The sequence below is a fragment of the Zonotrichia leucophrys genome, chromosome 2 (assembly GCF_028769735.1).
Source record: "Zonotrichia leucophrys gambelii isolate GWCS_2022_RI chromosome 2, RI_Zleu_2.0, whole genome shotgun sequence".
Classification (NCBI taxonomy): Eukaryota; Metazoa; Chordata; class Aves; order Passeriformes; family Passerellidae; genus Zonotrichia; species Zonotrichia leucophrys.
In genome coordinates this window covers 50,134,310-50,159,902 of record NC_088171.1, presented here as the reverse complement: position 1 = coordinate 50,159,902, position 25,593 = coordinate 50,134,310, and the positions used below count along the sequence as shown (strand labels likewise).

At 42.2% G+C, this 25,593-nt stretch overlaps 1 protein-coding gene across 19 annotated transcripts in view; it reads right to left on the bottom strand.

The window, feature by feature from the left end:
* CLASP2 (cytoplasmic linker associated protein 2) overlaps positions 1 to 17,084 on the bottom strand; it is a 148,582-nt gene extending 131,498 nt beyond the window's left edge. For all 19 annotated transcript variants that reach the window (XM_064704948.1, XM_064704952.1, XM_064704950.1 and 16 more), the window contains exons 1-2: positions 16,708 to 17,084; positions 4,556 to 4,634 (exon numbers count right to left, since the gene is read on the bottom strand). In XM_064704948.1, the coding sequence (XP_064561018.1) occupies positions 4,556 to 4,634; positions 16,708 to 16,902 (274 nt within the window). In that variant the 5' untranslated portion in view covers positions 16,903 to 17,084. The remainder of the gene's footprint in view (positions 1 to 4,555; positions 4,635 to 16,707) is intronic.
* Between the last annotated feature and the right edge of the window lie 8,509 nt (positions 17,085 to 25,593).

Below are 25,593 nucleotides of genomic sequence, written 5' to 3'. Positions count from 1 at the left end.
CTTATCAGGCATTATACTTCAATGCAAAGATCACTAACATGCTCTTTGGAATACTGGAAGGTATCTGCCCTACCACTGTTGTATTGGTTTTGCCCAAATGTAAATATATGTAGGTTGAAAAGATTGTAGTAAAGCATTCATGTTTTTCACTTCATAGCAGAAGCCTGTAATGTTTAAGGGGGTGAATATTCAGTGACATTAGCTGTCCTCTGCACTTAAGGAAATCCACCCCCATCAAAACAGAACAGGAAATTAAATTGGGATGGGGTGGGAAAAGGTTGAATATGTTTTCCCCTATTGCAGTTGGATAATGTATTATTATACTTCCATCATTTACTGAGATCTGAATCACAAATAAAAATATCTCAGGGTCACCAAAATATAACACTGTTTATTAAAAGAAAAATACATTTAGGGTTGCAGGTATGTTATAAGTGAAAACAGCTGTAAAATTGAAGCTTTACCTAGAAAACAGGTTGCATTGTATTTTTAAAAAAGCAGAGAACAAAGCAGTTAGGTATTTCACATCTATCCTGCTTTGCTGTAGTTATGGTGCAATCCCTATTATTCTTTGGGAATGCAAGTACCTACAACAGCTTAGTGCAATAACTGAGAAGTTAACTATAGTTTGACTATTTTAAAGTAATAACTGAATTCTCTGGAAAAATTCTGTTATGTTTGCCTTCAAAAAATAATACACTTACATTTATTTGATCAAAATAGAGAAAGTAAAAGCCTACCATATAAATTAATACTAAGATGGGTCTGTGGGACCCGAAGAACTTGTTACTTAGCTGAACTACTTTGCTTACAAATTTCCCGACATTTTCAAGCTTAATTCCATGATTTTTGTTTTCTCCTAATATCACCTGAATGCACTGCACATCTGAAACACACGATTATATACCCCATTAACAATATCCATATAACTTAACTGGACATAACCAAGAGAATGACTTAACTGGACATCACCAAGCTGTCCTGGGGTGACGTTATGATGCTTGTATATCCCCATTCATCTGTTCTGTGCCTTTAAGACCGGCTCTGAAGAGTGGAAGTTTTGTTTGGGTTTCTCTTATCAGGACACAGAGACAAGCGGTACATAAGGCTGTTTTTTCACTTCCAGGTTCAGCTTGCTGCTTTTGCTTGCTCTCTTTTTCTGCTCTTGCTTCTGCTCTGCTCTTGCCTCTGCCTATTAGCTAGTTCTAGCTAAACAGTCCACATTGCTTCCTGGACTGTTTCTCCTCTCCTGTTCCTGTGACCATCTCGAACCTGCTCCGGACTGGGACCCGGGAACACCGAAGGTTTGGCTGCAGTAGCTGCCCCAGCGCCGGAGGGACTGAGAACAGAGCAACCACCCCCGAAAGAGACTTTCTGATTTTGCCATCTTTCTCAGAGCGGTGTCATCGGGTATTGTTCATTTTGTGTGCTGGGGGGGTGCTGGGCCAGTCAAATAAACAGGTTCTTTCTACCTCTCTCCGAGGAATTTTTTCCCGAACCGGTTGGGGGGAGGGGCCGTGTGGGTTTTGCTTTCTGGAGGGGCCCTCCTTTGCAGATTCTTTAACAAATTTGCCCTAAACCAGGACACAAGCTAAAACAATAAAAGAGAAAAAAAACCTCTCTAGAGAGCTGAACTTCCACACAGCTCTCAAGAAGGGGTCTTGCCCTAATGATAAAGGCATGGAGCAAAAACACTACCCTAGAGAGTGGGCCCCAAATCCACCATCACTGCACAGGAAACAGGGTGTTGTAGTAGACAGTCTCATGCATGTATTAGGCAAACTTTCAGGGAGTAGCTGTTCCCATCTTATTGCAGGGGTTCCATACTGTTGTCTACTTATCACAAAAGTTTCATACCTTCTTGGTGTTTCTCGTGGACAGCTCCTCAGAGCACTGACTTATTCTTCTTCACAAAGTAACCAACTGACTGCAGTTCCCTTCTCAAGTGGCCACCTCACTCTTTTATAGCACTCTGCTTCTCAATGGTTACAGCTGCGGCCTGTTAAAGTCAGGCCTGCTCCTAATTTTTGATAATTGGCCCAGCTGCAACTCCTTAGGGGTAAGATTACTTTCTACACTATTTTCTCATATTCTATCCTCCTACAAGCAGCTATGAGAGGGATCTATAATCAATAACTACAAAAGTAATAGATGACAAATACAAACAAATACAATTGTGCCACTATGAACATAGGCCACCTCTCTGGTATGGTGTGATAGATATGGCTTCCTTAACTCAAATGCACCACAACAGAAAGGCACTGAAAGGGCAAACAGTTGTATACAAGAAACAGCTCCATTGTGTCTTCGAGCTGAGGCAGAGGGAGGGATAGCAGAGGACAGGCATGGAAGAGATCCACAAATAGAAACTGGCAGTCAGGCAGGTATGAAATGTTAGCTCACCTCTCTAACACAAGATCTAGCAAGCACCAAGTTTTTCAGGCAATCAGTCCAAACAAGTTTCGCATACTTAAGTACTTCTACAGAACACTGCAAAAACCAAATGTGGGTCAGAAACTAAACAGAAAAAGCTGTAGGAAAACAAAGAGAAAGGGCAGACACTGAAGACACCATGTGCCGCAGCTGGCCCTAACCTGTAAGACTGCTGACAACTCCTACTGATGAAGGAGTTATCACTGCCTGTTTCTCCTGTCCTTACTTTCTTCTCAGGCAACTGCAAACATATCACTGTCAAATACAAGTCTTTGGTCTGACTTACTGGAGTCAGATTACATTAGAAGACAAATCTGCAGAGTCAACAGAACATGATTTAGGAAACTCCTGGTTCTTTAAGTTTTCTTGAAGGAAGCAGTTCTCTGCTTCACCAATGTGTTTTTAATTATTCTCATAAGCCCTGACTACACAAACCCGGGACAGTTACAATAATGTTTTTATGTTACTGCTTCACTGACAAAAACTGAATGATACTCCCACCTTGTTATGAAACTTGGAGAAAGAGAGCTAACAACTGAGGAGAAATCATATCACTCTTTTAAAAAGTAACCTAAAATACTGTTTTCTGCCTTTACTGAGACTAAGATTTCAGCAACTGTTAGGTTTGTTTATACAGAAGTTGATCATGAACTACAGTAACTTGAATATTCTAGAGGTCTTGATTCTGAAGATGTTCTGAGGCTCAGTTTCAGTTGAAAGCAGTGCTTCTTAGCTTAACTGAAAAATACTTGAAGAATACATAACTTCAGATGTTACTTGTGTTCAACTGTCACCCAGTGCTAGTACTCTCTCTCTCCTCTGCTTTTGAATATAAATACTACTGAAATTTAAATATTCAGTTTGCACATGGTCTCGCTCAACTACTGTGACAAGAAAAGCCCAAACCCACAAGAGGATTTTCAAACTATTCTCAGATAGTTCATACTTAAAACAACAGAGAAAACCTGAATAAGCTTCCCAACACTCCTTTAATAATGTGACTGTAATTTTAGGTTTTACAGTGTCTTAAAATAAAAACCAAAACTTAGCCAAACTCTGGAGCAAAACAGTGTTTATAGCAACAAATGGAGACTATTCAAAAGTCAATACTGTGCATAGCACAATATGTCTCCAGTTCCCTTACACTGCTCCAATACAAAATTAACCAGCCAAAGAGAAGCTCTCTGCAACAAAACAGATTTAAATTCTGTAGCACACTACTGCAGTAGCTCCACAGAATACTGAAATAAGCTTTCAATTAATTTAGTTAGCAGCTTGTCATAAATTATACTTTGTATTCCTGAACTTTGAAATTTTATTTCAAAGCTCTTAATTACAAAACTAGACATGTAAAATTTTGACAATTTGAGATAGCTGGGGATCAGGGAAAATAATGTAACTTACTCAAATTTTGAATAAGGACATTCACTAGAAACTTCTGTCAAAAACAGCCAGTGCTATAAAACCAACATTAATATCCTAATATCACTAGCTCTTTTCAAAGCCAGCAGCAAAATGAATTGACAAGTGTAGTTTGCTTGTACCTCCCACAAAAAAGGTCTCATACTCCAGCACATGTAGATCCATTAACCTGAAATTCATTTGAGTAAACATTTCACACAGGAGTAAGAGCTAGTAGTTTTTCTTTCATCCCATAAAAACTTTAGACTACTAAAAGCTACAGTCAAGTTATCTAACAGAAGGTGGACCACATAATCCTCTGAGACTACAGGCTTCAGGAGGCATAAATCTCTGATTAAAGTGATCTGAAAAAAAAACCTTCCATCTTTAACACAACTTGAAGATAATACTTGTGTTTCAATGTAAATTTTAGGGGACTGTCTCAGGGAGTGGTAAGCAACCATATAGCATGGAACTAATTACTGGAAAGGCACTCCTTGAACCATTAAAAAAATCCCAAGCACCACCTAAGAAATCAGTGACAAATGAATACTGACATGCTACTCTACAATTATTTCAATTCCAACACCAGTAAAATGCCTGCCAGTACATTATAATTAGCTCAAGAAGTTTTCAATAAGTTCCACTTCAGCTGCTAGGAGAGAGGGGAGGAAATATCTTTTACTGTTTGGTCTTAGGAAAAAAGTTGTATTTCACTTACCAGTTCCTATATAGGGTTTAAAGCGTCCTGACAGTCTGTCAACAAAGGCACCTAAAACATCTAATCCCAGTAGTGCTACCTGTTGAAACAAAAGCATTAGATATTATAAACCAGATCAATAAGGAAAGTTTTAAAATATATTGCAAATAACTTAAGCATAGAAATGCAAGTATGCTGAAAAGCTATCTTAAATTAAAGTTTCAGATGAAGAGCTAAGAATTCTTTCAAAGTTCCTATCAAGACAAAGTTATCAGAATATGTTTGAAATGGATCAAGTTTATTTACATGTACCAGAGCAATTCAGATTTTTAATTCTTGTCTTAAAACAGAAGAAAATAAGTATTAGAAATCCAATGTTTTCCTATTTTCAGCCACAAAACCCAAACAAAGACATGGTTTAAATGTTTCCCAGATGCTTAAGAGCTTACTCCAGGAGCTTACTTCTGGCCACTTAGCTCTTCCACTAAGGTCATTACATCATTTTCCAAACTCCCAAAAGAAAATAATTGAGAAGCTAATTCTGCTTTCCCTAGTGGTCCAGAGTAGACCATTTTTCCACTCGCTTGTTAAACTAGGGAAGCTCAATATTTCATTTGCTCATTAAAATATAATAAAGAACCCCCTCAAACCAAATGAAAACATCAAGAAAAACGAAACCAAAAGAAAGACCAACTCAACCCACAACAATGAAAAAAAAACCCCAAACAAAAACTAAACCAAAACAGAAAAAAAAAAGGAAATGCAAAATACTACTGGAGTTTTGAGGCATTTCCCATTCATGTACAGAAACCAGATGAGTTAACAATATCCACTAATACAGAAACAAAAACACAAACCGAAATTATCAATTTGACAAAATTATTTTAAGAAGTAGGGACACTTTTGCTATTTACTGTCTAGCATATTGTTCCAAGACTTCCTTTTGTATTTCCTACAATAGCTCATAATGAACACCAGAACCTGCATTTTCACAACTTGTAGTTACCTCAATTTGCTGCTGCCCGTGAAGGTGCAAATGGAACAACCATTTGTGAAAGGAACAACCTCCTCAAGCTTTTCCTCCTCTTTATTTTCTAGTAAGACATGTACTGCACATTTCTCCCCATGAACTCATGACTAGAACTCATCTCCTTTATTAGCTGTTTATTTTCATAACATTTGGATCTGCATTTTTTGGACCCCTCTGTTTCCTTAAGGTCCCTATCTGTCACAATTGTCCACACTAGGCAGAAGGCCAGAAGAAAATTTGACGGGATATGCATGTGATACACATGGCCCATGCACACGGCATCATACAAGCCTTGTTTCTACAGGAAACTAGAAAAAAAAGGTCCTCAAAAATCCCAGGATTAGAAGCAACCACACAATGAAGCTGATTTTAATAAATTCAGTATTTGCACAACAGATCTGCTTTTAAAAAGGAGATATAAAACTTAGTTGGTAGTTAGTACAACTCACCCAGACACAATTCTATTACATACTGAAGCTCAGGATAGCATATATAAATGGATGGCATCACTGGCTTAAATTAATATATTGCCAAGAAGTAACTATCTACAGATTAGAGAAATGGTATACTATACCTAGTAACTTACTTATACAAAAAAGAATTATACAAATTAGCTTTTGTGGTAATGTCAAGGCTTTCCACAAGGTTTTTCCTTTAATGTTACTTTCCAGCTTATCAAGCAATATGAAACCATAGTCAAAAGCTCTGTCTAAAAACCAGTGTCTGAAAGAAATAAATTCCTTCTGGAGCCACAGTTTTCCTATGCTTCTGTTTCCTGACTACAAACTCATCTGAGACTTGCACTGACAATTTTAAGGTACCTTTCCATGCAAGTGTTTTGCACAAACAGGAGCCTTTTCATCTGTTAAGATACAATTTTAAAAGTTTCTCTCTTCTCCACATATTAGATTACCTTTGCAAAATCTGTCTTGAAGACTTCCATCCTCATGAAGAACTAAGAAACTTAGAGTAAAGCACACGTGCATGAGCTTTACCTCATGCAAAGTCTTCTGTGGTCTGCAACTCTGAAAAGGTAACAGGTATGAAGTCACAATAACTGAAGAGTTAAAATGTCAGTGTGGCCACAAGCTGAAGTAATGGAAAACTGCTCTTGCTAAAAAATTAGCTTTCATTCCACTTCACAAAACAAGTCAGCTGTACCACACAGCTACAGAGGATAGCAAGTGAACTACCACCTGTTGGTTTTGTAAATCAGTTTTCATATTTCTCTGTTCTGATACACAGTGCTCTAACCTTCACCATCTCCTGGTAGGTTTCATCAGTGCAGTATTCAAGCAGCCCTTTGGAAAGAGCTTCTAATTTATATGGGGTCACATAAACACCATTCTAAAAAAAAAAAAATAAATTAAAAAATGTAAATTGAGGCAGAACTTAGAGGTTCTGCAGAAGCCCTGCAACAAAGAGGTTCCAAGTTCTGAGGCACTGTGTGGGACCATTTACCAACACAGTCTGTCCACTATCAACAGAAAAACCTTTCACTAGCATCACTCCTCTTTCCCCAACAGCTCCAATGAAGGATGAATGCCTTCTGGGATTAAAATCAATGGATTTGTTTCTTACTCTGCATTCATTAAGCCTTTTGCTTGCTGTCTAGAAAGAGCCTTTGTATGTTGAGAGTGATTCATCAGTTTACCATTGTCTGAGGCATTTAAACAGTGCTTTTAAAGTTCATAGGGAAAAAGAAATTTAGGCTCATTTGAACTACAGTTGGTTATTTGCTATTCTTTAACAAGCCAATATTAAGCCTATCCTTGACTTCTCAGATCACAACAAAGTTGCCAAACCAACTGAGAAATATTTTATCTGTTCTGGATAAAAAAAGACCAGACTCTTTAGAGAAATCAAGATGTTCCAACAAAAAAACGATTATGAATAGAACCAGTGATTAGTAATTGAGCCTATTCTTGCTCTGCAAGCTTGATCCTTTTCCAGCTCTCCTTCTGCACACACTTTCCAGCACTTCCCCTGCCCTTCTGTGGACAACTTCCAGGCATCTAAGTTTTCTCCTAGAAAAAGAAATGCTGTTCTTCAAACCATACCTGGATAACCATGCATACTTACTGTTATTTTCATTGTGGTTCTGTAATTTCCTATCCCTGTGGGGGACAGCTAGGGGCAGGACACTACCAGGAAAACATCCCTACTTGTGTAACTTGCCAAATAACCTTAATACAAATGTCCTTGGGTTTGGTCATAGGATCTCTGAACTGTGCATGGAAATATGGGTTCTGTAGAACAGGATCTGTGAACTAGTCATGAGAATCTAATGGGGGAATTATGGAGGTCCCTATCTGGGACTCCAAAGAATGAATTTAAGGCATTGGACTTCCTGTCACCATGGGGACGGCTGTGGTATCACTAACAACTACTGACAAACAGGACACAGCATGCCAAACAACTACGCCCTGCAAGAGCAAGCATTGTTCCAGCACTGCACTGCTGGAACAAGATATATGCAAAAACTTCATGGGATGATTTTTCACAAGTATTGTCAGCCAAGACACAAGATACACTTTTCTTAATTTTCATAATCTCAAGAACCTTGCAAGCAGCTCAACGTGAAACAAAAATATTTATGTTTGTGCACTATCTTGTACTTGACTTCTTCAAGTTTCATATTCTTAGTTCTCTCTACTCATCTTTCAGGACACACTTCTGCTCCCCTATTCCATACTTCTTGCTCCCTTTACTGTTTCCCACTCCAATTCTATCCACTTCCCCCATCTGCAGAGATCTATCCATACTCCATTCCCTCCCTTGACTCAAAAGCTTGTAGATACTTGAGCATGCCCTTGGCCCCATGAGCAGAAGGACATTTCCATTTTTCTGGGTCATTTCTTCAACCTGTGTGGTTTTTCAGTTCCAGCCACGACATCTTCAGACTCCATTCTCCCTGCCACTCAGCAGCAGTTGGACAGCTGCCTCTGCTGACAGAAGCCAAAACTGCAGACCCAGCTGCTGAAGCTACCACACACATCTTCTATACTGAAGATATTTTAGCTGACAAGGAAGCATTATTTCCATTCTCTTGTGTCTTTCACCTTCAAGAGCACTAATGACACACTTCCAATTCCAATGGCATGTTTTTTTTTTAATATGTATCACATCACATTTCAAGGAGAGAGCAGAGTTGCTGCTATCTAACAAAGTCTTCAAGCTCAACAATTGGGAGTTCAAGTTGGTTAGCAAATGCAGAGCCCCCTCTACCTCTGCCTTCAAAATGTTTTGCAACTATATTTTGTACTACAAGGTAAGATTCTCCTAAGCATCCCATCTTTGCTACTGTTAAACTACCTGCCAGCTGCAACCTCATTGTCTCAAAAGGGGTATAGACTATTGTAAAAATCCGTGTGAACAAACCATCTGATATAACATAAACTATTCAGTGCAATATAAAGACTACTCAGTGCAAATCTTAAATCACCCAGTGCAAAACAACAACTAAATAAACTATTTAGTGCAATACATGTGACTATCAAATTTCTGATAACCTTCCCTTCACAATTCTCCTGTGATGGTCAACCACAGAACATTTCAGTGACGCTGTGCAAGCAACCACACTACCAGAGGATTGCTGAATGAATCACCCGTGTTTATCTAGAGAGTGACAAGTGTATTGCTGCACTGAAAGGCTTGGCTTCTTCAGGGGATCTCCCAAGAGGCACAATTCTAGGATGTCCCTGTTATGCTGACCATCTCCTGCACTGCAGCCAGAACAAGCAAGCAAAGTGCTCTCATAAAAATTCTAGAGGTTAGTAAAAAAAAGGAAATATGCTTTAATGACCTTTCCCCAAGTTGGGAACTTCAGCTTCCTATCTTGTCTGCCCACATTAATTAAGAAACTTTTAGCTAATTCTGAAGAACACATTGATGTAACACTCAAAATGATCACTGAAAAAAAATGTTTACAACCTTCTGCTATTTCAAAATCTCTCATCATCAAAACTGAATTCAGACTGCAAGTATGAGCCAAACTGTTCTGTATTATGTGGAAAATACAGTATTCTAAAACTTGTGTACTGCCTCCAGCTTGATCCATTACCGGAGCATCTCCAGTTCACTTCACATGTGCATAAACATTCTTCCCTTATCTATTGTAATAATTTTTTCATAAATATTTTTCCAAGGACTGTGAGCAAAACCCAAAAGTATATGATGCAGCAACACCTGACATTGTAAGCCATTTTGTTGAGATTGTCTGGCTAAAACTTTATGCGCTGCACTGCAAAAAGTTTCCAAACAGAGCTTCTTTAAAAGCAAGATTCAGTGGGAAGACAATGAGATGTATGGTATTTCTCTTTTGAATAAATAATTAATTAAAAAACTTTTTTTGCCCAAAAAAAATTGCAGTTGAAAGCCTTTCTAAGCACATTGATGGTGCAAAACAAAGAAACTTTTATTTTAAGACTCAGTTCTTTCAAAAGAATTTAATTCTTTTTGTGCCCAAGGTCTCTTATTTCCTTTCCCATTTCCTCTTATTTAAATTGTATCAAGCATACAGTGACCCCCATTCTCTGCTACTCACTCCCACCTCTGCAGCAGCTCCTCTGCTGTGGGAAGAGCAGCATTCATGCAGCTGAAGAGCAGCCCACTTTGGGGAAGCAGCCCAACAAAGAACAAGAGAAGGCACCTCCTGAGGCGTCTCCTCCCTGGGCCTCCAGCCGAGCGGCCTCGCAAGCGCTGCCATCAGAGCCGGGCAGCATGACGCACCAGCACCACTCCTCAGCAGGCACACAGACTGCTTCCATCAGCAGAGCTGCTCAAATCGCCGGGCTCACACGCCCTGACTGCTGCCAGCCCTGCCCTGAAGGATGCACCCCTCCTCTGACACACTGCACAGGGCTGGGAAAGCTCTCTACCCACAGCCAAATCAATCAAACCGCAGGCTAGAAGTGACCCTCCTGTTATCCCTCTTGGCCTGCAGATGCATTTGATCTGGTGCACTGAAACTGCCTGTAACATGAGTCAATTCAGCTTGCTGAAACACTGGAAAATGAATTGAACATGGACAAAACGTTAAGTGCCTCAGGAACAACAGTGGGAACAGAACACCTGGCCCCATGAGCAGCAGAGCTGCAGTTTCAACAACGAGTACAGTTAGGCTGTGTCACAGACATCTTTTGTGAAAATCCTTTCTTTAGGATTTCTCCCTCTTCTGGGAAGCTGAGGCCCCAGAGAAAGAATGTAAACAATGGTTATCTGCTGCTGGGGAATGCAAAAGGTGCACCTGTGATTGGCCCATGTTGCATGTTTACAATTAAGGGCCAATCAAAGACCAAGCTCTCTCTGGGACATCATGAGAGAGAGCTCCTTTGTTGATTCATTCCTTTTCTATTCTTAGCTTAGCAGCTTCTGAGACTTTTCTCTCTATTCCTTTTAGTACAGTCTTAATGTAATATATAAAATAATAAATCAGCCTTCTGATCATGGAGTCAAGATTCTCGTCTCTCTCTTCACCCCTGAGGGACCCTTGCAAGCCCGGCAACAGGCTGGATAACACAAAACAACTGGACAATGCAAAACAACTGAGAACTGCCAATTCCACCTCTGGAGGACATGCCTGAGACTTTGAGACTATACATTCCCAACTCCCAGCTAAAGACCAGACAAAATTCATTTTAATTAAAATAATTAAAACTTCTTGGAAGTGCCCCTTGTCTTCAGGAGATCTGCTTGATTATTTGGCTAATATTCCATTACACCTAATGTATCATGAAGAGAACATAAATATTACATTAAAAAAACAGTAATTATTACTCAAGAAGGAATCAAATAATTGAATTTGAAAAATAAAATTGGATTCACACATGGACAGGTTAAACCACACTCTCACTACATAGAAAAAAGAAAGTAGCTCCCACACAGCCAAAATCAAACAAAACACAGCCAAAATCAAACAAAAATTGAAGAAAAAAAGAATGAAATTCAGCAAAGAGTTCAAAGTCAAACATTTCTTCTTCAGCAAAGACATTTAAATTACCAGAATTTGCTAACAAAGACTAAGGAAATACCGAGATCTACACAGTAACTGAAAATAAAGGTTTAGCAGGGTCCTCCTTTATTCCATTTCTCTGTCCTGCATCTTACAGTCCTACAACTCACTATGGCATTTGCCTTTTGTGTAGCATATGTTGGCTTGGGTTCAACTTCAGATCCAAAACAACCCAGACATTTTCTTCCTGAGGTCTGCTACACACACACACCCCACATCTTGCATTTGCGCATTCGGTCATTTCTAATTAAATGTCCCACTCCACATGTTTTATCTCTGAACTCTCTTTTTTCAGATCTCAGTATCTCCACTTTATTCAGGTGGTTTTAAATAGTAGGTTCCACCTCGCACACATATGTGTGGTCAGCCAAGTTTTAACTGCTGTCATCTCTCTGCAAGTACTTCAGACAAGCATCCCAACCACTTGTCTTTACCTATCTGCAAAATTACACTTCAAATTTTCCCTTCCTTTCTGGAAATTGAAAGCTCCTCCTGCTGGCCTTTTGTTGAACTAAAGACAAACCAAAATAAATACTTGCCAAACCAAGGAAATACAAAAATGCAACACCAACATTACTGGTATTTTAGTATCTTTTGGCATTTAGCATTGAGACAAACAAACCTCAGAAAAATCTCACTCTTCAAGATGCACAGATTGAGATAATTCCAAGGATTTGCCTAAAAGAAACAGTTTATCCACACTATCTGAAAGAGATAGAGCGAAATCAGATTTTCTTCTTCCCATGGCAAACAATCTGCTGCTCTGGCATAAACTAGTGATTATTAATTACTTTTCTACTGCAGCTGAGGAATAAAACAAGCCAAGATACTGACCACAAAGGTAAGAAATCCAAAAGTGACTTGCAGTCACAAACATTCCTGATTACTCTTCTCATATAAAACTACCACCATTTTAGTCATAGTTTTTTGTTAGTTCTGATCAAGTTTTGTTAGTTCTGATCAGATTTCTTTAAAGAACCAAAAGGTGGCTTTGCTGCTCAACAATAATTTTAATGAGAGTAATTGTTCAATTTTGGCATTCTTAAAAGACATACTAACAACTAAGAGTAGATTTGCAAAGCTCCACATTAAAAGCAGTATTTCCCCATCCCACATCTCTTCAGCAGGAGTTCAAAGCAGATTTCCAGATTACTTGAGTCAGACATAGAACAGTTTGAGTCACCAGACTGCACAGTTAGATAATCTTGTAATTATTTCAAGTGACTACTGAGCATGAGAGAGACCTAACAGATGTGTTAAACAAAACTCATATATACCTAGATGAAGATCCAGGCTAACCCTGTAACACCAGCAAATATCTATCAGCAGTACCACTCTCAAAATGGGTAACTCATTTACTGTTTGAAGTTCACCTGAGAGTCCAAACAGAAAAAATATCATTGTTCCCATTTCCTGAGATTGCTAAATATTTCAGAGTGAGACCAAATACCAGCAGAATAACTCTATCACTCAACTCTTAATACTCTGCATTCAACTTACCTATTCTTATTCCTCACAGCCTTGGGAAAACAGTTGAGGGAGGGGGGATAGGGACTGACATATACCCAAAACCCCAAATCTCTGCATTGTAGAAGGAGAGAGATTAGACCCAACCAATACAAAACAAACCACATCACCAAGCAACCAATTTTCAGTGAGAAATTCTTTCATTCTAGTGAGATACAAAATAAAAGTTTAAATTATGCACATCTTCTGTGCACTCCCTGCTTTGCAAAGCTTTTGAGTCTTTGTAAGCCAATTCATCACTGCATAGACATGGCAACTGAAGTCCTCATAATTCAACATTGACTCATCTCTCTCTAGGTCATTCCCTATGTTCTGCAACCCATTTTCACTACAACCCTGAACCACCTGCAGATGAGTCAACACATTCTTAATCCCACCTTTCTGTTTTACCGGTAACTCAAGCTAGTAATTGTGTTTTCCACTTCAATGAGCTAGATGAACTCAGAAATTTTCCTATCTGCTCTCTCAGTTTGGAATTGGCAGGTTGTTTATTCAATAACTATAAAGAGTTGCAAACTTCAGAACAGCAAAAGCACTGTGCTTTATGCGGCCAAAATCTTTTGGGGATGAGTTAATTCAGCCTTGCTGATAAGTAGCCCACATTTAGAATTATTGAATGGTTTAGGAAAAGGCCTTTAAGATCATTGAGTTCAGCCTGTTTACTGAATGCTTATTCTCTTTTTCCCCCACTCACTATCAACCCTGCCAAGCCAACCCTCCTATTACTCCTCCAGAGTCTTTCCCTTCGGGTTACATGAGCCAAAAACTTTCTAGGGTGGCATACTATAGAAAGTTTTCTCTTCACAAGCACAGCTTAAGAGTTGAGACCAGAGCTCTCAGATCATGCATCTCCTCTTTCAGTACAGTCAGCAGAGTACACTGCATGCAAGAACTGACATTTCAGTGGGAATAAAAAATATGGCATGTTCAGGGCACGTGACATTAGTTATCCCCTTATTATCCATCCCCATCACCACGAGCAGAAATAATGCTCTCCATCAAAACTTCCTCCATCATTCCCCACTTGTATCTCCAATTCATCTAGCTCAGCAGTTCTGAGTCTCCAGCCATTATCACTGCTTGTGATATCACCAGTCATGTCAACTGGGAGGGATTCATTACTTTAGGACTCCAGAGACCACCAAGACCTTCAGCAAGATACAAAAGAAAGATGATAAGCAGAATTGTTAAGTGCTCTATGTATCAATTTCTTGGTAGAGGGTGACCAACAATATGTTAAATAATACAGCAGTCAAAAATCACTCGGTTTTTTTTGAGAAGACACAAGTCTGTGGATTCATTACCTTCTATTGTTCAGGGCCTGAGTGCAATAACAAAATAGGATACAACATTTAAATGTGTAACGTCTATGCTGGCATGAGACAAAATATGCAAGTGAAACACATGCCATTTTTCTAGACTATTAATCTGCATTTTGATGCAGCACACACTAGCAGTCACTACCACAGCCAGGAACACTGGTACTGATTGTGAGCAAAACACCCATGATCTTGTGCTATATTAATGACTATATTGTCATTAATATAGTCACAGAATCTTCCAAGCTGGAAGGGGCGCACAAGAATCATCAAGCCCAGCTCTGAAGTGATGGCCCCTAGAGGAATCAAACCCGTGACTAACACCATGCTTTGAAACACAACGAAGAGCCATCAGTAAGTGGACATAGAGAAGAAGTAACAAAAATACTGTAATGATTTTGCAAGCAATCTTTAAAATTCTCAGAATTTGTAATACTCTCATTCTGCATGACCCTTTTCAGGAGTAGCCAGCCACGTAGTAAGGGCAACAGGCTCAAACTCAAACACAAAAGCGCCATCTGAATATGAGGGAAAAATTTCCTTTACTTTGAGGGTGACAGAGGACTTGAAAAGCTGCCCAGAGAGGTTGTGGAGTATCCTCTGGAGATATTCAAAACCCACCTGGCTGTGATTCTGTGCTACCTGCTCTCGGTGAATCTGCTTTAGCAGGGAGGTTGAACTAGGGGATCTCCCTTCTGTGACTGATGCTTGGGGAGCACAGCATAGTTCTCATTGATCCTACAGTCCAAACAGCTCTGGAGTTCTGTCACCTTACATCAACAGCAAACAAAATGTCTTGCACTATGAAAAATACATCTTGAAAATTGAATTTCCAGTCTTAACGCCTAATTCTGTTAATTTACAAGTGCAGGAAGAAACTCTTACATTACCCTGTTAAGTAAGAAGCTAGCACTCTTCATGAAAAAGGGTATTTTTAAAGACCTGTGTAGGTCTTGCACTAATCATTTTTTTCACCAACAGCTGCCCTCAGATGATGGATTTAAAGATAAATAAATTATATTTGTCCAGCACACGCTACTTCCTCAAGCTAACCCGACCTTGACAGACAGATTTATTTCCAAAATAAATAAATCATATGCGCAAATCGAGTTAAGCCTTTATTCTTTTCAGACCTCAATCTCAGAAGTTGCTACGTGCAAAGGCTGGCGGATTAAAGTCAGTGGAGGGAAGAAAAAAAATCCATTTCAGGAACATACTGCCCTCCTCCTGTGTCTCAGGAAACAGAGAAAAAAGCGAGCACAAGCTGAGAGCAGCGAGTTTAAAGGTCCAAAGTGCGGGCGGATCACACCGGCAGGGCAGGGCGGAGCGGGCCCGGCCGGGAGCCTCAGGCGCGCAGCGCGGCCCGGCAGCGCCCCCCGGCGGCGGCAGCGCGGGACTGCCCCGGCCGCGCCGCGCACACGCACCGCGGGGAGGGCAAAATTCAAAATAAATAAATAAAATAAAAAAATCGCCAATGCGAACGCGATTGTCCTTGGCACTAAAACTGCGCTGTCAATCGCCTTATCGGCTGACCGACGTCAGAACAACTCGCAAGTGTTAACGCTGGGTGAGGGAGTGATCGCTCTTTTCCCGTGGCTCCGTCTAAAAGACACACGCACACAGGAAAAAGCGAAACGTGAGTCATCATCGGGCCGCTGTGAGGATACTGTATAACTTCCCAGGCACGGGAAAGTCTCCTAAACACGACATAAACAACTTTCAACTCACAGAGGGAACCCCAAGAAACCAATTATTCCTTAAATCGGCTAAAATACACACAGCGTGATACAAATCCGGTGGAGCAGCACTCTTTACGGCCTGCAGAAAACGATGGCAACCCCATGAAACACTACACCCAAGTGCAGACACCATGGAAGGGGAGTGGTAGCAAGAAAAAAATACGAAAAATAATCATCAGCTCCCTTGTTTCTGAGTAAGGAACACAATCCCAGTGCGTAATATAGTTGCGGGGGGAGGGGTGAGGGGGTTTAACACAATGCCGCGAAAAAACCCTCAAATCCAAACCAAAACCAAAACACCACCTAGCCAACGATAAAGGCAAAACCAAAATCCCTATTACCGCTTCTTTAAGGATAGACAAAATAAAACATTAACCACCCTTCCAAAATTTCGGAATTCCCCTTTGTGCGGGGAGGGATAATACTGGCACAAATGTAGTTTTACTTCTGCTCTTACCTGATTAAAAAAGTAACCCGGGGCTCTGCACCTCCCTACCATGATGAATCATGGTCTCCCCGGACCGAGCCCCGCCGAGCAGCCTCACCTTAAAATTACTGGAGTTGACCCACGCTGTTAATTCGTCGATCACTTTATCAAGGCGCTGCTGGTCTTGCTCCAGATCGGAGGACCTCGCCGGGTCGCCCAGGTACTCCAGCAGCTCTTGGCCGACCTGCATCCTGCGGCCCACGTCCTTCTGCTGTACCTGCTCGCAGAAATAATCCATGCCGGCAGGCTCCATCTTCGGACGCTGCGGAAAAGTTTCTTCGTAGGCGAGCCGAGGGCCTCAGGGTCGGAAGCGCGGGCAGGGCAGGGCGGGCGGCAGGGGCGCGGACAGGCCTGCCGTCCTCATGGAGCCGCTCCCGGCGCTCCCGGCTCCGCGCCCGCCGCCCCCATGCGCACTCGCGGCCCCGCAGGGGGAAGCCCCCGGCGGGAAGGGAACGCGGCGCTGCTGCTGTGCCGGGCTCGGTGGGAGCCGCTCACTCCTGTTCAGGGCTTTCCAACCGCCCCCGCGCCGTCCCGAGGGATCCCGACAGGGCTCCCCGCCGCCGCCCCTCCTCTTCCCTCGCCGGGGAACGGGAAATAAAGCTCGAGAACAGGCGCCGCGGCTGGAGGGGCTCGCAGGCACCCCGGACGCGGGCTCGGGGGATCCCCCGGGGAGGTGCTGCCGCCCCCGCTCGCTCTGCCTTCTCTCCTCCCGTCCGAGGAGAGATCTGCGGGCCGCCTCTCACGGGCACCGGCGAGGCCGCGGCGAACCTCTCATGCTCCTGACGCCGCGGCCTCCAGCCCCTCCTGCCCGCCCGCGGGGCGGCTCCCAAACTTTCGTCCCGGCGGGTGTCGGCGCCGCCCGCTCCCCTCCACCGTGAGCCGGGCCGGGCCGGGAGAGTCCCTCCGAGAGCCGCTCACGCTTCGCCGCGCCTTCCCCCGCCGGGCTCTGCGGCGGCAGCGCCGCCTCCGTCCCGTGCAAGTTGCGCCTCCCGCCGCCGCCGCTGCCGCCCCGGCCGGCGCCAGGCGGACACACCGGGCGGGGCCCGCGCGGCTCCACCTCCCGCCGCGGCTCCCGCTTCCCCCGGGAGAGCGCGCGTCCACCTCCTGCCCCGCGCTGCGGCGGGACAGACGGATGGACGGACGGATGGATGGACTGACGGATGGATGGGCAGGCAGAGGAGGGGCAGTGCGCGCTCCCCCGGGACCCCTGCGGGTCGTGTCCGGCGGCAGAGGGAGGCGCATGCGCTGTCCGTTCCGCTGATGCCCGCGGTGCCGGTCCGGCGCTCTGGGGGAGAAAGTGTTGGAAGAACAGGGGAAAAGGCGTGAAAGGTGGTGCGGTGCTTGGGTGCTCCCCTGCCTTCCTCAAACTCCCGCTTCCGAGCGCGGTCCAGACTTTGCCTAGCCATGCCCTGCAACCCCTCTCTCCTTGCTCAGAGCCCCGGTGTAAGATGGGGAGATCACCGTGGAGCCATTCCCAGTATTCCCGGTGTGGTTGGCTCTGCAGCATTGCTGTCCGCAAAATCGCGTTCCTTATCCGGAATGCAACAACACTCCAGAGAGACACGGGTTTTTAAATTCAGAGTTGTGCAAGCCTCGGTGCTCAGTGCTATTCCATAAATCCAGCACAACCCATCGGACTTTCTGCACTGTTACTTACACAGAATCACTGAATCACAGTTAGGGTTGAAAGGCTCCTCTGGAGATCATCTAGTCCAACCCCATGCCAAGGCAGAATCACCTAAAGGAGATAACACAGGCAAACATCCAGTCGGGTTTTGAATGTTTCCAGAGAGGCAGACTCCATGAACTCCCTGGGCAGCCTGGTACAGGGCTCCACCACCTTCAACATAAACAAGTTCTTCCTTACACTGAGATGAAACTTCTTCTGTTTATTTTATGGCCATTGTTTTAATTTATGGCCCTTGCTCCTCCTGCTGTTGCTGGGCACTACCGAAAAAGAGTCCAGCACCATCCTCTTGGCACCCACCTTAGAGATATTTATCTGCATTAATGAGATCCTCGTTCAGTCTTCTCTTCTCTAGACTAAACAGACCCAGCTCCTGCAGTCATTCCTCAGAAGAAAGATGCTCCAGACCCCTAATCATCTTCGCGGCCCTCTGCTGCACTGTCTCCAGGAGCTCCTTTCTTGTGCTGAGAAGCCCAGAACTGCACAAGGATGTGCAGCTGAACCAGATGAACTCTTGTTGATGGATGGCAATTTCCCAAGTAAAGCCCCAGCATGGCTGACCCACATGTAGACTGCCAGGAATCCACTTGAATTAAAACAGAGACCCTTAAATGAGGGGCTGTGATTTTAGGTGCTGTTTCAGTGTTGGAGATCTTTTCAGAAATGGCTTAGAAGGCAGCTGTGAGGAGTAAAATTCTCACAGCCGGTTTCTGTAAACAGCAGAAGTTCTCAGGTTGTTTTTAATTACAAGTAAAAGTGACAAACATGAAGGCCTTGACAACCTTGCATACCAGAGTTCTCAGGCAGCTTTCTCATAACAAGTAGATATTCTATCTTTGGCTGTTTTGGGAAAGCAAAAATAATTTTGAGAACCCAAATCTTGGTATTGGAAACATAAGGAGGGGCTGGTGTGTTATCTCTGACCTATTGTGAGCTCGGGTTTGCAATATGCATGAACTTAATTAACACGGTTATAAAAAGTGATTGATTGAGTGAATAAATGGAGTCGATGCTGAACAATGAAAGTTGGGTCTTCTCCCTCCATCTTTAATATTTCAGGACCAGTTTAAACTGGTCCAAGTCCCCTTGATGGTGGGAAAGGCAGTCATGTCCTCTCTGTCCCTCTGCATTGGCCTGCAGAGGTGCAATTATGGCTTTCACACGCAGGGAGAGGAAAGCAGAGGAGGTCATTCTTCCCCTTCTCCCACCCTGGCTGCTCCACTTGGCCCCTGTCTTGTCCCCCGTGCCAGACCCTGCACACATTGATCACTGGGCTGATTTAATGGGCTAAATGACAGAGCTGGTGTCAGTGAGCTGGGCTGGCTCATGAGTCCTGCAGGCAGAAGCATGGCACTTGGAAAATGGGAAGCATAACAACATAAGTGGCCATGGACAGCGACATTGTTCTCCTGCCCCTCTGATATTGGGAAGGTTCACCTCATGCTGAACTGGAGGCCACTGCTGATACAGGCAATCCTTTTCTTCCCTGCTGTCGTGTACACAATTCTTCCCTTCCATATACCAGAGCTGGTTTTTATTCATCCTCACTTAAACAGCTCAGAAAGATAATATTTTTATTTATTTTTCTCCCTTTTTTGAAATCGCATAGCTAGCTTTTTGCTGATTCAGATTCCTAAATTCTCTCACTCTGGGGTTCAGCAGTTACCAGAGTTGGAGCAGGCAAAGACAGCTAGAAGATAGATGGGGGAAACAGCCCTTATGTTATGAAAGCTTAGTTCCAAGACAGCAGAGTCTGGCTGTCTGGCTTGCCTTGTTACGCCTTGGAGTGGGGAAGAGTGAACCTGCAGGAAAGCAAGGTACTCCCTTCATTTGGCAGCTGGATTTACACTGAGGAACCACACCTGCAAATTGCTGCTTCACAGCAGTGTAAACCAAACTAAATTGGTGCTGCAGTGTTCCTACTTGTCTGCTTCTCACAAACCCCTTTCTCAGGAATTCTCCACTTTCCTCCTGTCCCATTGATCTGAAAAAAAAAAAAAAAAAAAAAGACTCTCCATCCAGGAGGCAAGACAACAAGCAGCCTTTTGTTGATTTGGTGAGATGCAGCAAACTGAGGATCCCATGCTTCATCAATCCCTAGGCTTTACAATAATGAAGATGGTTAAAAAGATTAAAGATGCCTTTAAAACAGAAATGTATGTGTTTACTTTGAGCTTATTGTAATTTACAAGAAGATCATGAGCTGCTCATCATGTTTTCAGGAAGGAAATCCAAAAAAGGAATTTTGGATGGAGATGAATAGTTCTTGTCTTGTGTGTGTGCACTGCCACTTATGAAGATATGGAATTACAGGTTGCTTTTCTAGGAAAATGAGACCCAAGAAACTTCTGGAAGTGAAAAAATAAATTTCAGAAAAAAACCAAACTGGATTGCAATATTTTTTTATCAGTGCACTAGAATCTGATTCCCTGGTGTTGTATGTTTAAAAAGCAAATATCTTGCTATGAAAGTTTTAAAATTGTTGACCTAATAATATTGGCTAAATAGAAAAGAACTAAGGAGGCGGTGCTGGACCCTTGGAGTATTAACAACTGTAAACAATTTCTGAATTTCTGTCCTTGTCCAAAGTATCTGAAAAAAAAAAAACCAAGTAATATAAAATTCACTTTTCATTACAGTCCAAGTTAAGCTCAATCTCTGAAGAAAGAAAATCCTAAGCAAAAAGAGGGGCTAAAGCTCGTGGCACTATGTTTTTGAAAAATTCTCTCAATTCAAAGCAAATACACTGCATAGGTAACCTAGTTGCTGTGACTAGCATTGAAACTGAGGGGAAGGGTAAAGTATAATAAGACACGCACTTGAAATATCAGAACTATTTTGTCAACTCAAAGACGGCATTGCAAAGCTATGCTGAGGGCAAAAAGTCATGCTGGGCTATGTGGCCTTTCTTTTTTTTTCCATTTCACGTAATAAGTGTTTTCTTAAAAACCACGGCAGAAAATAATTGCCTTGCTGTAAAGTCAGAAGATTAGACCACTGTATTTCATTCTGAGAACCTGTGACTACATGCCATGACTAGTGCCTTTTTACAGTATTGATTATAGGTACACTGTTTGGATGTACTGTTATTGATATAACAGCAGAAAATGGGTAGCCTTTTTACTCCTGAGGTGTTTTGCTAAGACTAAGTCAGTTTCATTTGAAAGCTAGCACTGAGAGAAATTTTTTCTTTTTCTTTTTTCCCTTTTTTTTTTTGGTGGTATCAATAAATGTTGGTTGACATTTTCCTTTGCAAACAAATAGCTTTTTGCAAATAGAACTTCTGGATGTTCATTTCCTTTTTTAGCAAGGCAGGAGTAGCACTCCAGCACTGAATCCAGAGCAGTCCCTCAGCTTGGAAAAAGGACATGGTTTCATTGTAGATGTTCCCACAGAGTCCTAGTGGACTTTATACCTAGGGATGTGGGCCGGGCTCCAAAAAGAAGGCATTTTCATTCAAGCTAAAGATCTTTTAAAGCTTCTTACTCTCAGTTAAGGAGATTGCTTTCTCTGGAATGCAATCTTCTTTTTGATATGCAAGCATGTGAGCATAAATCCACTCCTCTTGTGTATTCGTACAATGCATAATATTTTGTAGAGCTATTAAGCTTCGTAATTGAATGCAGAATCCAAATTTCCTTCAGTCTTCGCAATGTGACTCGCTAGCAAGCAGAGCAATTACAGCAGGAGCCGAGGTAAATGACACTAATCCAGTGCGGCGCGTTTCCAACCTGAATTGCACACCAAACCTGTTCCTACGCCCCCAGCCCGTCCGAGTGTGCTGCACAATTCCCGCACGTATTACCCTGCTCTGGAAAAGGAGAGAATCCTACCAGCGGGCTGGGGAGGGAGGATGCCGTGCTCTTTGTTCTCTGGCTGATAAGGGAGCACGCTGGGTGCTCCAGGCTCTGCTCTGCCCTCCTTCCCTTGCTAGCAGTAAGCCCTAACAGGCTCAGAGCTCATGCACCCTGGTTATCGATCTCCTGTAGCAGAGTGTCAGTCACTGCCGCAGAAAAGCTACTTCTACAGAGTGACTTCCCTTTCTGAGAAACCCTTCCCACACAGAGGATATGATCCCATTGCTGAAAGAACCAGAAAAATCCCCTAAAAAGCCTCTGAGAAAAAGTTCTCTTCATCGCAAATAGCGAACACGGGCCAAAATAATAAAAATAGAGTGGATTTAAACATGAGTCACTCAGAAAGTTCCCATAAATTACACTTGATGTAGCCTAGGTTGACACTGAAGAAACCTACGAGAAAGTTGTCCTTCCTGCTGGATTCCTCAGGAGCTGGGTCAGCACTTCTACAACATGTTCCACCCTGGGTGACTTGAATCAAATGTTCAGATTGCATCTTGGATGTAGTGTCCTTCAGTCATGTACCACCGTTTAATGTCTTCTAGAAGAACCATAGCCTTTTATTTTTTTATAAGTTGGAGATCAGTACACTGAGGGTCTTCTTAATACTGTCAAGAGGTAAAAGACTGTGCGATTTTAAGCAGAAATGTGGCAGACTTTGTTATCTATGTTGTAGAGGTATTTATTTTGCATCTTTTCTGTCATTCATTGTGAAAGTATGATGTGTATCCTGTCAAGCTGAATTTATCACTGTTGGTAACTTTATCATTTGAATTCCTCCCTCTGAGATTAACAGTATTAGAATAATGAAGTAATAAATATCTTTTGAATATAAATAAATAATTAATGCAGGAATGTTCTGATGATGATGTTGCAATATACGTACCAAGCTAGTTGAAAATTTGTCCATTTTTCTCACTAGGTCTTAAAAGATGAAATCAGATGTAACTGTATTAAAAATGTACTTGGTGAACTCAGCCACATTTAGGCTTGTGCCATGAACGTTCTTTAAATTATGTATTTAATAGAGATTGCTTTCATATGCTTATTTTTAAAACAGTCAGGAGCTGAAACTAGTAGTCTGGTATTTATCCTGTACATACGAAGTTAATTTGATCACAGAAATGGGGTGTGAGGGGGGGATCAGCCTGATGCCTGATTACTGGATTACTCCAAGGCATTAATTTGTTCCTTATTGTCAAATATGTTTTAACATGTAGACACTGCAATTAAATAATTCACCCTGATAAATGTTTTATGAGTAATTTGCAAATTTTCTTGATTCATGTGATACAGAGAAGGAAGAACAAATTAAAAACTACAGATAATAAAAAATAGTGTCAGAATTAACATGTAAGTGACAACTTCTCTTTCATCATGTTAGTCTACCATGCCTTATATAGTTAATCAAAGCACTGGTGCATAACCTAGCATCCTTTGTGCCCTTTTTGCACAGCAACAGAGATATTTGTCTTTAGTGATAGTAGAATTTGACCGTGCTTTGCCAAGCAAAGGTTTCTTTCTGTTTTGTGCAGCAGGTTATTTGCTAGACTTTTATCAATTAAGATTTTATATCTTTAAATTTCTGTGGAGGAATATAGTATGCCAGTGTTCTGTGTAGGACCTTAATTGCTGTATAATGATTTCATGTAATGTTTGAAAAAATCTGGAATGCATTAGTCCTTTGATATAAAATTTTCTCAATTTTTAAATTTAATGAGTTAAACTTTTAGTTAAAATACCTGTGAGAACTATTTCAATATAGATGCAATTACCTTTGTATTGTAATCCTACCCTTTGTAACAGCAGGATGAAAGAACTAGAAAAGGATCCAAACTACTTGTGTCATCTGACCTGAAAAGTAAAAGCTGGTGAGCACACAGTGTACTGCAGAGCAGTATCAAGGGACATGTAGCTGGGTGCATTTTGGCCTTGGAATGGCAAAATCTCTGTTCTTGCAAAACAGATCATGGCATTTTCATTATCTGCAGGAAGATTGCAAGACAGTGAATGCACTGAAGAATATGAAAAAAAGGGCAGAATGGAATCTTTCTCTTTCCATTGGAACAACTCTCCGAACAGGCAGAACAGTGATACTCATCCTAGTAACACCAGTGCAGTGCCAGACTGTCCCCGTTTGCACAAAGCAACCCACTTCTCACTGCATGGCAATGAGGAGGGGAAGAGAAAAACACGTACATTTCATTTGTTGGCCTCTGGTTGGGCTTGCTGTTGTTTCTGTAATGCAAGCCCTTCTATAAATAGGACAGACTCAGCAGTAATTTGCTACTCGTGGAACTCCTACATCAGCAGTATTGATCCAAGGAAGGTTTTCTCAGGTAAGAAATTGCAGGGTTCTTCCTAAAATGAGGACAAAATTTTCTGAACATACATGTGGTTTAACGCATACAGACGCATTTCCATACATATAGCCTAAAACTACTTTTTTTTCCATAAAGAATTGTACGCATTTCCATGTTGGGATCAGGCTGGCAGCATTTTTTTGGCTGTTGCCGGATTCTGGCGTGTTTTTCCGCTGGAGTTTGCTGGAGTTGTCTGGCTGCTTGAGAGCTCCCTCTCGTGGTGAACTCGCCTCTGAGGAGATTCCCGACCAAGGATTCCCGACAGAAGGCGTGAGGCTGGAACTTTACCTACCATAGCTGTTACTGATAACGCTGTGCAGCAACAGAAAGAAGCCAAGATTCAGTTGTTACAGGTTTTTTTTTTTTTTTTTAATTTTTTTTTTTTTTTGCTTGGCTTTCCACCCTGGTCACATAGAAACCTACTGTTTTCTATGGAAGCAAATATCAATTGGTATTTTGAGAGGGGAATTTCTGTAAATCAGTAAACATATGAAGGAAATGTAAGTATTCATCTGTGTTCTAAGGGAAAAAAATTGCTGAAAGGTTTTAATTTTTTTGCCCTGAAAAGAGTAAATGACTGTCCTTCGCTAGAACAGTTTAGGGTCTCTTGTATCTGGTGCTGCTGCTTTGACCAAATACCCACGGCTGCTGGCCGTCAGCAGCTTTGACCAAATACCCACTGTTATGGGTCTGTGCTGTACCCATAGAGTGTGTTTTTATTAAATTCATTTTCAGCTCAGAACTGTCACCCATTCTGCGCAGGAGAAGAACTCAGAGTTTCAGAAAGAAAGCCTCAGGCATTCTCCTCCCTCCTTCCCTCCTGCAGCCCAGCTCCTGGCCCGGGAGCAGCTGTGCACCTGCAGCGTGACGGGCTAAAGCAGCAGCCACAAACCCTGCAAACCTCTTTGCAGCGGCTCTTTGTGGATGCTGCGGGATGCTGAGTCACGGCTTTGTGGTGCCTGCGCCGCCTGACACACGGACATGGGAGGGCTGCTTCCAAGAAAGCTCAGAGTGCACCAATTCTCCCTGTTTTCCCA